This window comes from Crocodylus porosus, unplaced genomic scaffold, assembly GCF_001723895.1.
Source record: "Crocodylus porosus isolate Cpor-Errol unplaced genomic scaffold, CroPor_comp1, whole genome shotgun sequence".
Classification (NCBI taxonomy): domain Eukaryota; kingdom Metazoa; phylum Chordata; order Crocodylia; family Crocodylidae; genus Crocodylus; species Crocodylus porosus.
Genome location: NW_017728917.1, coordinates 31,527,186 through 31,542,226, shown reverse-complemented (window position 1 = coordinate 31,542,226; position 15,041 = coordinate 31,527,186). Strand labels below are relative to the sequence as shown.

The window sequence follows — 15,041 nt, the reverse complement described above, 5'->3', positions numbered from 1 at the left end:
TTCCATGTAGAAAATTTAATTAGTACAGGGTCATCTTAAATTTGAAGTCATCTTGAATGCAGGTTGATAACGCAAGAACGTAAATAATTAGAAAGGAAGAAAAACTTGGAAATCGTTTGAAAATATTTTTGCTTAATAATGCAAAATTCAAGGAGTGTTTGTTAACTGAGACTTCTAAAACGTTTGTGTTTTTGCCACCTTTGGTCTGTACAGTATCCGCTACAATTATTTTCAAAATAAAATAAAATGAAAATGGTAGAATACATGCTAATCTAAGTATTTTTTTCCTGAACTAGAGCCACTTGTTAAATGACTTGATTTGAACTTTTGGGACCAGAAGGCAAGCAATCCTGCTTGCTTCTTATTATTTGTAGGGAAACATGCATCTTTCCTCTATGAGTCCACTGGAAGAATAATTTGCTAGATAAAGTTATCTTACATAGAAAAACAAGATCAGGTATTAAGTTACTTTTAAGATCTAAAAGATTCGCTGTACTTCACCTTCTGTTTCCAAAGTTCTAGGTCTGAAGCCAATTTAGGTTGTATGTGAATTAGACAGTACAAACGCCATCTTTTTATGGTCTCCACGGTGTAAAGTGGCACTATATATATATATATATAATTACTAGCTGTGTTTTATTATATTTCCAACATGTGAGTTTTGACAATTATATACATTTTCTATTAAGTTATATAAAATTATAACTTGCATACAAATCTCTATGTGTTATTTATTGCCACTAAAATACTTCTTTCTAAAGTTAGACGTCTGTACTGCAAGGGGCGGAGTGAAGGGCTATAAAAAGTTTTTAAAAAAAGCCCCACTGTAAGTGAGAAGTCCTTTCCCACTTGTGAGCTTTCATTGTTTTGCATTACTTCAGTGCTGGATTCCTGATTTGTAACAAATTCCAAGCCTGCAGACTGCAGACCCAGCCTCTGACTAACACTATGGTGATTTATTTGAGGATAAATACCTCTGTCCTCATGTTATGACTGAACACAACAGTCCAAAGTAGAGTGGAATGCATGGAATGCAGAGGGCTGTTTGAGCTGAGGCAGCAGGAACAGCATGCAGTTATCAAGCTACCTCTGAATCCTGAACTACTCTGATGACTTCCTCTAGTCAAGAATGAAAACAATCTTTAAGCCTGGACATGCCGCCAACCAGAGCTGCATTCTTTGGAATGAGAGAGCGCAGCAAGAACAAAGCCCTGATAATCTTCCCCCAGAATACCTGAACTCATTTCTATCTTACCTGTCTGCAAAGTTTTACATCCTAATGAAATGCACCATCAGCACTGCAGTGGGATCACATAAATGACTTTAGCAACAACTGCAGCCTGTCCAGTAGTCAGTACTGACTTTCCCAAGCAGCTGTCTCTAAGTCTCCCAGCCACAGAAAATACAAAGCACTTCTGGCTTTCTTTCCCCACCAGGATTAGTGAGCTTAGCAGCTGGGGATGTAGGAGCAGGTTGAAAGAAGAAAAGAGTATTTTTAAAACCATACTCAGATATAAATGTTCTGATGTAAATTGTCAGTAATTCTTTTTACCTGTGGCTGTAAAAAGAGTTGCCATGTAATTCCTTTGATTTTCATAAAGAAACAAAGGAAGAGTGTGGCCCTCTATGTGAAGTACAGTATGATTTTTAGCACATAAAAATGGTTTTAGTTAAGGGTTAGCAGTGGTATTGGATGTTAAGTGGTTACAAAGTAAAGATATTTAATAACGGAAACTTACAGGTGTGGGCTGAACATTCGACTCATTTTAGAGATGTGTTCATTTTCACAGTCTAGCTCATCATCCCCTTGGTCCATGCTGAGCTTTCTCTTGTTGGGGCTGATGGGAGGAGGACCTGTTCGATGGTTGGATAAAGCAGAGGATACTGGAAGAGACTGCATTTTGGGCTCACTTCTTAGAGCTGCTTCACCTACAAGAAAAGCACAAGGTAAAATGAACATAGAGAGAAAACAACAACCCCTTTAAAAACAGCTCTCAAGGGAGAACCGTTGACACAGTAATGTGAGGTGCATTCAGGACACAGTTAAAAATGTGGTCAGAAGCAAAGTATGAGGTATAATTCTTGAGCCATTTTTGTAAACCAAGAGACTGTTTAGGATCCAGTTTAAAATAGAACTATTGAAATTAAGGTACTGTTGAAAAATGCAATATGGAAAGGAGTAGTATACCAACCTCAGATGATCTTTGAGGTTGAGCTAACTGGCAGTCTTAAAATATTTTTATTTGCATTTTTTTTTTTACAAGGATACCCAAACCCAATACTAAACTGTCATTACCCAGTCTAAAAAATGTGGTTAGCAGTGTTAGTTTGAAGTCATACAGAAGGTAGTGGCAGGGTGGCACCTTAGGGACTAACTTGCAGGCTGTCACTTACAAAAGCTGGTGCCACTCTGAACCAGTCTCAAAAGTGCCATCTTGCCTTGCCTTCTACTCAGTCTACAAAGCATGATTGAATTTTTGGTTTTTTTGCAAAGAATATGTTTTTTCCTTCCCCACACTAATGTTTTTTAAAATGCAGGACTATAGTTCACGTGTCAGAAACTCAAGATTGAATTTATGCAACATTTTGAAATACTCAAATAATTTTATTATAAATTTCCCAAATCAAGTCAGTCAGATAAAAAGAGAGAGAAAAGAATCTGCTCTTATTGACACTGTGTAAATTTGGCTCAAAACCTTTTTTTTTATCTACTCTTTAAAAACATGCTTGGAGTAATTAACAAAAAACATATAAAAGCTGTGTCTATATCCAAATCATCGAATCTCTCCAAATCGAATCAGAGGCTTCCGATTCAATTCAGAGAGATTAATGGGACTCCTGATTCGATTCGGATTCAGAGATTTGGCCGCCAAATCAGGCTGAATCTCCTCTGAATTGAATCAGCAACTGAAGCTCCTCTGAATTGAATCAGCAACTGAAGCTTCAAACAGCCCTACTATCTGGTACAAGGATCATAAAACCTTAATCCTAAGAAAGTTACTTTTCAGCTAGATAAACTGGTCGTAAATCCAGTGGATACGCTTCATCACAGGTTTTATACAATTGATACTTCACAGGAAATCCTCTTCACAGCATGCAGGAGTTGTCTATACATATTCCAGAAGCAATGCATTTAACTCCTACACAGCACATCCATACACTGATGTATAGCAGGTCTTTAAAACTGGGGGGGGGGGAAATCTTTTTACCACTGCAATTACAGTTTTGTCTATATGATTGGCCTACAGCATAGTGTTAACCTCTTATACTGTCCTTATTGAAACATATACCTTTACTGTGGTACTTCTTATTTAAATCCCAAAAAGACTTTTTGACTAAGAAAAGCCTCTTTTGGGGTGTTATGGGGTTTGGAGGCAAGCTAGACTATCAACTTCATCTACTCTGGTACTATTTCTCAATGAGCCAGAGAGAGACAGAGACACAGAGACTTTCATCACAGCTTTAAAATGACATTTTTCCTTCAGTTCCTGAGTCATTTCAATTTCCACTGGGGAACACTTTTCAGGAATAAAATTAGGATAAAGTCAACTTCATCTATAGCTGAATGGTACCTGAAAAAGGAAATCGTTGTCTACCACCACACAATTTCATATGCTCATTGATGCATAGACGATTTATAGAAGGCTACCTTATTCCATGTGTGTAACAAGTAATATTTTGTTGGAAAAAGAACAAGTGAGGAGAAATACCTCCTGAATGTTTACTGGTAAAAATAAACATTTTGTTAATTTAGTCAGCAAGATATAAACTAGCATATATATGTTGACCTATAACATACCACAAGTTATGATTTCTATTAAAGTCTCTGGCAAAACTAAATTGGAACTTTCTATCTTAAAACTAAATAGCAAAAACTTCTACAGGAGAAATTTTGAAGTTAGATATGCAGGCTTCCTGCAGCATTAAATAACCAAGTTGTTAACGGAAAATCCCTTCTCCCAAGCAGAAAAAGCCTTTACAAAGAAGAAGCATTTTGGTTAATAATCTGATTAGTACAATTCCACATTACACTTTTCAGCCTTTAGAGATCAGGGTCAAATTCTGATACAAGCTAATGCATTAGCAGTAGTATATTCTATCAGATCAGCTTCTAATGGGTAGAGAATCACCTTCCTTACTGTTTGAGGGTGGAGGGGGGAACCCGTTTGAAATTAAAATCTTGTTCATTCTAAAGAGTTTGATGCTTTTTCCTCAGCCATATACATGAATTCTTCATTCCTACACAGTATCCAAGATCACCTCTGAAGTCTCCTATGCCAAGACCCATAAAAGTAATGGGTACCCAATTTCTACTGATTTCAATACCTTTTTAGATCTGGGCCACTGCATCTGCAAAAAGCAAACTCTATCAATATTATCCATTAGCCAATCTAGAAACTGTTTGATTTTCAAGGGAAAAGGGCAGCTTGACACTATGGAAAATCTAAGAGACAGTTTAGTTAATATTCTTGATCCAGCTGTTTGTACTTGTAAAAAGTGTCATAAGTTCTTTTTTAAAAAGTTATATCCTCATGAGAATGTCTATGGTGCTTAAATTAATCACATTTGGTAGGAGAGTCCACACTCTCTCCAAAATGTTATGACTGTCTTTAGCACTTGGTATTTAAAGCTTTTTAGAAGAAACCTACCACAGCAAGAAGCTCTTTAATAAAATCCCACCAAGCCCTATAAAGTTGGAGTCCACTGCATGATGGCAAAGAAGAACTTGTGCTGCCTGCACAGCAATAGTTGGGGATCACTTGTGAAGTGGTAGCAGCAGAAGTGGGGGCTTGCCTACACAGTGGTGGCAGTGGGCAAACTTGCAATGCTTGTGCAGTGGGAAGCCTGCACATGGTGGGGGTCCCAGGGAGCCCATCCAGCCCCTGTGTCATGCAGCCCGCATGGTGTGCTGTCTGTTGCCCACAGCTTCTGTGGAATATGGGGCCCTCAGGCACTCTGAAGTTGCATGTCCCTGGTATAAAGTATTGTGATCATTTTTCCAAGTGTACTGAAGCCACTGGCTAGTTTTGAGAGGTATGAGGATTTTTTCCAGAGCACAAAATCACTTAGTGAACATTAATCAAATCAACATAGAGGCGACCTCAATTTCATAAAGATATCATTACTTCAGTGCTGGTCCTGTAAAGTCCTGAACACCTTTTTTAGATAATCAACTCCTTACAGGACTGGACCTCTAGACATATGGGGCCCAGAAGATGAGAATTCAGCAGAGGTCCATAACAAGCAGTAATGGCCTCATCATCATTTGTGGGGATAAAGTGTTTTATAAACAAGACTGTGCCCACATGAATTATCCTGTATTTATACCACACCACAATCTTAAGCTTTTCACGTGGCCCCTAAGACTGATTATGCCTATAACTGGTTTACATTTTTTTTAAAGTAAATAAAAAGGGGTTGTTTTCAATTTTTTCCTCTATTGTACTTGAATTTAAATCAGGGAGAGAAAAAACCACAACTCAAGTCTACCAAACAAAATGCTGTTTTACTGACTGGATTTGTCTCTCTCTGTCTGACCACACCAGACTGACATCACCCTATTGGCAAGACAACACTCTGATAAAACAACTGTATTTCATCAAATTCCAAAAGGCCTTATCCAGTCTTCAAAATTCATTACTGTTTAGGCCTGCATTTGGGCTGCAACTGAAGCACAGATAGTTGATGCATATTTATTTCATTCTCTCTCTCATAATACTTCTCTTTGTTTCAATACACAGCAGTCTAAGGCACTTCATATCTGCTTCTTTCAAATAGTTCTGCTTGTAACTATTAATCCTAGTAATTTTATTAATCTTAGTAATGTGACATACATTATAGTACAAGTATTACAATAATACACAGTTCAGTTTTCAGAAGTCCCTGCAGTCAGCAAAAATGTTCTTTTGTTTAATCACCTGCTTAAACCTGAAGTTTGTTCAATTTAAAGGACGTAAACTAAACCGTGTGTTTGGGAAAGGAACAGCTCATAACTAATTGCTTTGTTTAGAGCCACCACACCTTGATATGTTTTCTAAAGCACTGATTCAGTAATAGTGCTTGTGTTTCTCTTGTATTACAGTAAACTCCGTGTCTCTGCTGAACTGTCATACACAATACAAACTTCAAAATGGTGTGAATCATGTTTTACAACTGCTGATTTGATAGCAAAATACATCAGAATACCCCATGAATTATGAAGATTGAAAATAAAATAAATACACACAAGTTTAGCAGTTAGCTCTCTTCCTTCCTGACCCAGCTACTTAGTATGGTCTCCAACCTGCTTGCTCAGACATGGCTACCATATCCTATTCCCCCTCCCAATTTGTTTCCTCCAGCTGGCTGCCATTAGTCTATCAAATCTGTTCATTAATTACAATTCAGAAATGAAAGGCTTAATCTTTCCAACTAAAGACTTACAAGATACTGCTGCGTTTAACTTGACAGACTAAAATAAAATTCTATGAGGAACATGCAAATGGAAGAGCTGTGACATTAAACACCACCTTCCCTCTCTTCTGTACTCTCTGCACCATTTCCCTCACTTGAGATTTGCCCACTCCAAGTACATGCATCGACTTTCTAAAAAAACAATTTCTAACTGCAATTCCAAGCCCCTTCCCTCCCTTTCTGCCAAGAGGGGCTGATCAGCTGGAGGCAACTGTATCGGAAATCAGATCGGTATTGGCCAATATGCCTTTTTAAATATTGGCTATTGGTATATCAACCTCCAAAATCTCTACCAGTGGGTGCACCCTATTAGAAAGTCTAAAGCGACAACTCAACTTAGATTACATTGCTTAACAAGTCAGGATTGCTGCTTACCAGCACTCAGGTGAAAAGTGAACTCCTGAATGACTACTTCACCTTGGTCTTTCACTGGACCAAGGGGAAAACCGTGCCAGGTAGAGTACAGAATAAGCAGGGTAGGAATGACCACCTTCCTACTGTTGCCATAGAACTTGTGTGACCAATTAAAAAACAAAAACAAAAAAAATCAGACATAAACAAGTCAGCAGGACTGGATGAACTTCACCCGAGAGTGCTGAAGGAGCTGGCTGAAGTCATCATGGAACCCCTGGAGAAACTCTTCCACTACTTGTGGTGCCCTGGAGAGGACCCTAAGGGTTGGAAGAGGGCTGTGGAATAAGCAGTACAGACTGTGGAACAAGCTCTGTCCAGAGGTGGGGAAATCACCTACTGTGGAAATCTTCAAGACTGGACAGTCACCTTGCTGGGGTCACTAGACCCCAGTTATCTTTCCTGCTTGGTGCAGGGGGCTAGATCCGATGAAATTCTGAGGTCCCTTTCAGCCCTACAATCTGTGAATCTTACACTAACAATGTCTTAACTGTTAGGGCTTAAGTTAAGCTACAGTGAACTAAGGCCACTTTACTTTTGACTGAGTGTACACACTCTCAGTGTGTGCTTAACTTGGAGGCTTAACCTGATTCGGTTTATATATTCTGCACTTCAGTTACATTGTCTTCACTTTCTAATTGCTACTATGCAGACAAATCATAATTAGTCAATAGCTGCTTCCTAATTTTTTTAGGACTAGACTCCCTTTAGAAATTAACTCGTAGATGAACAGAACATCAGAGTCCTTTGCCTATATCCAAGGCCAGACTTTAGGTCTCAGGTTGTACGGGAGAATTCTTTTCAAAATTAGATCTTCAGGAAAAATACACAAATGAAAAAGGACAATTTATTTTATAACTCTTTCTGCTATTGAAACTCTGTATTTAGATTCTCACAACTACCTTAGAAAAAGAGAAACAAAATACAGAGATGAGCCAGGACAAATGGAATCAAATTTCACTGTAGGACAAGAGCTGTAGGTACCTAATACTGAACAAGGCACCCACTACAACTTACTGCATTCTATACAGCCAAGGATACTGCATCTCAAAATACAAACAACAACAAACCACATTTGTTAAATGATTTATCACCAGGGATCCTGGTTTTCTGTGATAAAAAAAATGCAAATTCTCTGATAACTCCCCCCAAATCCGTGATTAAAATTAAAAGGCCTCGCACAGCAACCCCTGGCCCTGCTGGTGCCCCACACTTCCCCCTACAGCCTCCCCAGCCCTGCTGGTGTGCCTTGCCCCCCACCCACAACCCCTGCCCCCTTGCCCTGCCAGAAGGGGCCCCCAGCTGGGAGGGCTGTGGGCTTGAGCTCCCTCCCTGCTTCCCTCCTGCAGGGCCGCTGTAGCCCCGCAGGCAAGACCTGGCACAGCTGGGAACAGCAGGACCACGCTGGGATCTCCTTGCCTCCCCATCATGCCTCCTGCGTCTGCCGCTGCTCTGAGCGGTGGAGCCCTGCACCGCTTCCCTCAGTGCAGCCCCATGTGCAGGAGGTGCATCACTGGGGCAGCACAGAGCAGTTGCTAGGAAATCCCTACATGGCTGCTAGGAAATCCTCACATGGCTCTTCTGTCCCCAGGTTGTGAGGAGGGGAGCAGAGCAGCAGACCCCACAAACGGGGAGATGTGGAGCCAGCTGGGTACTCCATGTATTTCCCCAACACCTCCCTGCTTGTCGCTGGAATGCCCAGCTGCCTTCACACCTCCTCACTGAAGGCTGGAGTGCCTGGCCAGGGGCATGTGGAACCTAAGCGGCTCTAGCAGCCCTTAAGGGAAGCCGCACATGAAGCAGCCGGCCAGGCACTCCATGCATTTCCCCAACACCTTCCAGCTCCCTCAGCTCCCACCCCAGCCCTGCCCCACGACCCCCCAGCGCCCTGAAAGCCCCACTTACCAGTTCACAGGCTCCAGGAGGAAAGCGAGCCTGACCTAGGCCTTGTGACCAACTAAAGGTTCATTAGAGGCAGGTCCTGTCAGACCAACCTGATGGCCTTCTATGACCAGGTCACAAAATCCTTAGGTGTAGCAGTGGATGTAGTCTTTCTGGACTTTAGGAAGGCCTTCAACATTGTGTCTCACCCCATTCTCATTAAAAAACTAGGGGACTGTGGTGTCGACACCTACAGTCAAATGGGTCACTAACTGGCTGGAGGGCCACACCCGGGAGTGGAGGTGGACAGGTCTTATTCAACCTGGAGGGATGTGAGCAGTGGGGTTCCTCAGGGCTCAGTCCTCAGGCCTGCACTGTTCAACATCTTCATCAGCGACTTGGATGAGGGGGTAAAAGGCACCCTGTTCAAATTCGCAGATGACACTAAGATGTGGGGGGAAGTGGGCACGCTAGAAGGGAGGAATAGGCTGCAATTGGATCTAGTCAGGTTACAGGGATGGGTGGATGAGAACAGGATGGTTTCGACACTGACAAATGCAAGGTACTGCACCGGGGGGGGGAAAAACCAGCAGCATACCTACAGGCTGGGGAACTCCCTTCTCGTTGGTGCAGAGGCAGAAAAGGATCTTGGAGTCAAAATGAACATGGGCCGACAGTGTGGGGACACAGTTAGGGAGGCCAACCATACCTTGTCATGCATCCACAGATGCATCTCAAGCAGGTCCAAGGAGGTGATCCTCCCCCTCTATGCAACACTGGTGAGGTCAGCAGGGCAGGCCCTATGAGGAGAGGCTACGGGACCTGAACCTGTTCAGCCTCCACAAGAGAAGGCTGAGGTGGGATCTAGTGGCCGTTTACAAACTAGTCAGGGGGGACCAGCAGGCACTGGGGGAGTCCCTGTTCTCCTGAGCGCTACCAGGAGTGACAAGAAATAACGGTCACAAGCTGGCAGAGGGTAGATTCAGGCTAGACATCAGGAGGCGCTACTTCATGGTCAGGGTGTCTAGGATCTGGAACCAACTTCCAAGAGAAGTGGTGCCGGCTTCTACCCTGGGGGTCTTTAAGAGGAGGCTAGATGAACACCTTGCCAGGGTCGTTTGACCTCAGTACTCTTTCCTGCCATGGCAGAGGGTCAGCCTTGATGATGTGCTCAGGTGCCTTCCAACTCTACCAACTATGCAACTATAAAAGCCGCAGCCTCTGCCCTTCCCCCTCTGCCTCCCCCTCCAAGCAGGGTTGTGGCTTTCCCGCCCTTTTTGCAAACAGCTCTTGCAGGCTGGAACTCAGCCAGCCTGCAGAGCTCTTTACAGAAGGGGGAAATCCACAGGTTTCCCTGCTAAAAGAGAAAATCTGTGTTTTTTCTGACCAAGCCAGGAAATCCGTAGTTTTCTCTGTTTTTCCGTGGGAAATGGAAAACCTGGATCCCTGTTTATCACTTGTATTTTACCACATATTATGTATTCTAAAAACAAAATCTTAAAAATATGAACTCTTCACTCAGACACAGAACTTTGTGACGTTGCCACTGTGCAGTTTAACAAAGTTCTGCTTTAACTGTTATTTGGTGAAAGGGGGAGGGGAGAGGTTCATGCATCCATTCAGACTGCTCATTGATAAATCTTTATTTCATGGTAAAAGGTGTAGGCAGAAATATTTAAGTTCTGTACACTTGTAGGAAAACGTCTTAGAAAAAAAAAATCTTTGGTGGTCACTATTTGACTCCTAAATGAAGGTTCATTGTTTCTGAGAATTTATGTTTTAGCTCAAAGTAATCTTCTGGCCTGTATTTCTACAGGAAATCAGACTAGATGAGTAATCAGGAACCATTTTAGGCTGTGGGCTAGACTGATCCTGTTTAGATCAGAGGTAGGTAGGTACTAGGACCCAGCTGTCACTCCTGCTTTTCCCAATGGCAGCAGGAGAGAACTTCCAGCGGGTGCTTCTTCTACCTGTGGTGGCACCCAAAAGTAGATACTGCCAAAGCCATAAGTCTGTGGGTTGGATGAAATGTCTCCACAGGCCAGATCCAGCAGTGGGCCATGGGTTGCCAAACCATGAACTACATGATCAAAATAGTCCCTTGTTTTGCAGTGTACCAGTCCATGGCTATGAGACAATACAACCATGTTCTTTAAGCCAACTTAAAGGGAGGTGGATTACTAATGGAATAGTGAAAAAAAAGCACTGGTGAAAGTTCACAATTTAGTTCTATAATAGTACTATGCAAGCAGCCCTTGGAAATAGTTTAAATGGCTTTAAGAACAGTATTGAGAGTTTTCTTGCTGGTAATGAAGCACTTTACTTATTCAGCATTTGACACTGAACCATGCCAGCCACCTCACAAGACAACAGCAGGTGCATGGGAACCCAAGTCCTGCATATTTTTAGCACTAAATCATGCAGCATTCCTAGAACCAAGTTTTGACTTTGACTGTGAATAAATCCCATGTCGAAAGCTGAAATGTGGCAATTAAGTTGGCTGTTCTGACACCTCCACTGGAGAAGGAAAGAGTTTTCTGTAGTTCTGCCAGAGTGTGCCACATTTAGGACTTGACCTAAGTAAAAACAGCCAAACAACTGCTTCTGTACACAGTCCCAGTCATCCACACAGACTGTTCTTGCCCTTCAGACTGCATGTACAAAAGACGACTGAATCTGAGTGCAATTCTATTCTCTTCTTGCAAATAATGCATGCCCTGATTTGAGGATCCTTCCAGGCTGTAGCCCAAATCTGGCCCACACACTGTACATCTGGTTCAGCAGCACTTACTATGACTGTTGCCACTGAGAGGCACCATGCCTCCCATAACCACAAAAAGCACTATATACTACTCTAGCCAGGAAATGCTAGTCACCTGCACAACCCTAACTATGCCCCTTTAGGTATATGCATTGTACCAAAATGCACCCACAATCTCATATGATTTCCAAATATGATTTAATACCATTAATGTATGTAGTAATTTAGGTCTGCAAACTATATAACTCTAAATATGCCTGCATAGCTGAGCATTTAAAGTACAGTTAAGAGAAGCTTAGGGGACGTGCATAAGTGGCACAAGTAGCTGTTATGTGCGGTATGCAGGCCCCAGGCACTCAGCAAGGGAAGGCACTGGAATGGATGCAGAGGTACTCAAGCTTCCTGCCATGTGGAGTAGAGTGGCAGCAGGAAGCTGCTGCAAGATGTATCAAGTATCATTGCCAAGAATCAGGTTAACTTCTCCCTGGCCCTGCAGCCTGTCAAATTCAGGGCTTTTTAATCCTCGCTTGCAATATCAAACTGTGGCAACTGCAAGGACAGGAAGAGTTACCCTGAATCTTTGTGATGACATCTGTCTTCCAGCACCCTGCCCCTGCCTGCTCCATGTGGCTGGAGACATGAACCCCCCTATACCTCTACTTCAGCACTCAGGATACAGTCTCCATGGCAATCATGGGGGGGGGGGCAGGTGGACGTTTAACTTGTGGTAAGCCAGCCAAAAACACTGGCTACCACTGGCTCAGGAAATCCTCTCTTCAGGCATCTTCATGCATTTTGACACTCAAAAGGCACCAAAAAAGGCATTCAAAAGCAGGCTTCCATCCTGTGTACCTGGGACAATCAGCCACAGGTCACCTTTAGTGCTTCCTGCTGCCAAGTAAGGAAACAGAAGACCCTTTTTCTTTGTAGCTGTGGTACCTGAATCCAGAAAGTTTGCAGCTAAGCAAGAATCCCAATTAGCTTGCAGGCAAGATCCAGTTACAACAAGCACTAATGAACCTATTATCCAAGTCCCAGGAAGAAAACAGGTTCCAAAAGAAACAGAAACAATATCCTAAGCAACTGCTGCTGTTTCCTATGTTCAGAAGGGCCTTTCCTTCAATTTGCAATCTAAGGAAATAAGACTTTCTTTTTCATTTGACTCCATAAAGCAGCAAGAAGAGGTATTCTTCAAATGACCTGGTGGCCAGCACTCCTAGCGAGAACATGCATTAAATATTTCAAATTGGACAGAAGGGCTAATAATTACCGCAAAATACCACCACTCCCTGCCCCTTTCTCTGAACTACACTCATGCATCATTCTTTTTCCACATGTTACTGAAGCTCATAAGCAGGCACATGTGATGCTTCCTTCAGGAAAAATGCTGCTGATTAATGAACAGCTCTAATAGCCCAAGCTCTGGAGTCTTAAGCGTACTTCTAAACCTATATCTACCACCTTGTAAAACGGTCTGCTGCAGGTTACAATGCCAGAATTCTGATAGATAGCAGCCTTTCTAGGTGACTGAAACATACTTTTGCTGCACCAAAGTGATACCACAAGCTATTGTCTCCACAAGAGGAGAAAGTACCACCTACCAAGAAACAATACATTTTTCATACTTGTCTAGTAAAATTACATTACTATCAATTTAAGAACAGAAAGGTATATATTCCATTGAACTCACTGGAAAAACATACTGCATTCTAAATGCAATGAGAAGTGACTATTTATCACTAACTGGGCACATCTACACATGCACTAATGTGCCACAGGAACTGTACATTAAGTTTAGTACCTGTTATTACAGGTATTAACAATGTGCAGCAGTAGCACCGGCACAAGCCTGTTCAGTGACGTTAAACACACAGAACACTAATTCTACTGTGCATTAACGCAATATCATGGCTTTAGTTGTGATGTGCTAATGCACAGTAGAATTAGTCTGCTCTGCATTTAGCAGCTCGTGTAGATGCGACAAGTGTTCTATACATTAATATTGCTTGTAAGAAGCTGAATTGTTAAGCTCTTTTAAAAAAAAGTCAGTTCCAGATTTTACTAATGTTTTCTTTTTCTTGTTCTTTAAATCTCAAAGAAACCCCCCAAAACAACTTTTCCATTAGTTAGAGCTGCGCTACAGTATCTTAGGGTATACTGAGATTAAGGGTTCCATGGCGCACACCACAATATAAGCACGTGGGGTGTGTCCGCACATGCAAGCACATGCACTTGCAGAAGCACAAATAGAAGTGGTACCAATTTGAGCTGCAGCTTTTTGCCTCAGCACACATGCTCAGACATGCACTTTGTTGTGAAGCAAATTGTGCCACTTGGGGCAAAATAACCCTGCCTGGCTCCTCCTAGATCTGCAGCCAGGGGGAGCCACAGCCTGGGGCCAGCTCCTGTGCTGTCCTCAGCAGTATAAAAAGCTGCCTTGCCCTGGCTCCAGTAGTACAAAAAGCTACCCTGGCAAGTAGCTCAGGGCTACTCACTCTCAGGAGCTTCTGGAGCCCAGCCAATTGGTACCTGGGGACACTATCCCTTGTGCCAGCTGGACTGGTGAAGCAGCCCTGAGAATTCCCTGCACCCTCTACCCACTGCAGCAGTCTGGCAGTGGGGACTATTGCCTGGCTGTGACCTGCTGCACACCTGCCAGACCCAGATGGGAACTGCACAGCCAGTAGAGGCATCTGCCCTCTGAACCAGCTGCCAGTGGGCTGTGGCTGCAGGGTTGGCCTCTGTGCAGCACTACTGCCATGTGTGCTCCCTGCCTGGCAACCTGGGCAGCTATTGCCTGGAAGATGTTTCAGGTGTGGTGGCCTGCTTTGAACCATCAATGCACTCAGGATACAGTCACCCATTTGGCCAGTAGGTCAGCCACAGCCAGCTGAGTCCAAGGTGCCAGCTCTGAGCAGGCAGGGTCCTGCCACTGGCCTCCCTAGCAGAAATTCTGGTGTTCCCTATTGGAAAACTCAAAAATCCCTGATAAAAAAAGAAATCCCAAAGTCACTCTGTAAAATACCCCAAAATCCATGTTTCTCCACAATTAAAACAAAAAACCACTATAAACAGAGAGACAGACAGAGACAGTGATTGGCTGGGCAATGTTTTATTGATATATCTACAGTGTTAAAGCACCAGCTGTTGGGGAACTACGGCCCCCCAACTGGGGTCAAATGGCCCCCACAGGGGCTACAGCCCCCCAACCAGGGACACATACCCCACCCCAGCCCTCCAATTGCTACCCCACCTGGCCCTATTCCCCACCAGCTGCAGCAGCCCCCCCAAAGGCTGCCCCCCGATGGCTGCCCCACCACCCATATGCACCCCCCAGACTGCCATGGCTGCCCCCACAACCCCAGGCCCTGTTACTTGGAAAAAAAAAAACAAAACAAAAAACAGAAAAAAAACCCAGAAAAAAGCCTTTACATATCTTAGAAGCAGGGGCTGGGGGGGCTCCGGGGCCTCCTGACAGACCTCCCCCCCACCCCCGACAGCACAGGGCAGCAGGAGGGCCCAGGCTGGGGCCATC

The 15,041-nt window shown here is 43.2% G+C and overlaps 1 protein-coding gene across 3 annotated transcripts in view; it reads right to left on the bottom strand.

Moving 5' to 3' along the window:
• The window catches only part of VGLL4 (vestigial like family member 4), a 122,904-nt gene that overhangs the window by 34,389 nt on the left and 73,474 nt on the right, over positions 1–15,041 (bottom strand). For all 3 annotated transcript variants that reach the window (XM_019537031.1, XM_019537030.1, XM_019537029.1), the window contains one exon: positions 1,740–1,929. In XM_019537031.1, the coding sequence (XP_019392576.1) occupies positions 1,740–1,929 (190 nt within the window). The remainder of the gene's footprint in view (positions 1–1,739; positions 1,930–15,041) is intronic.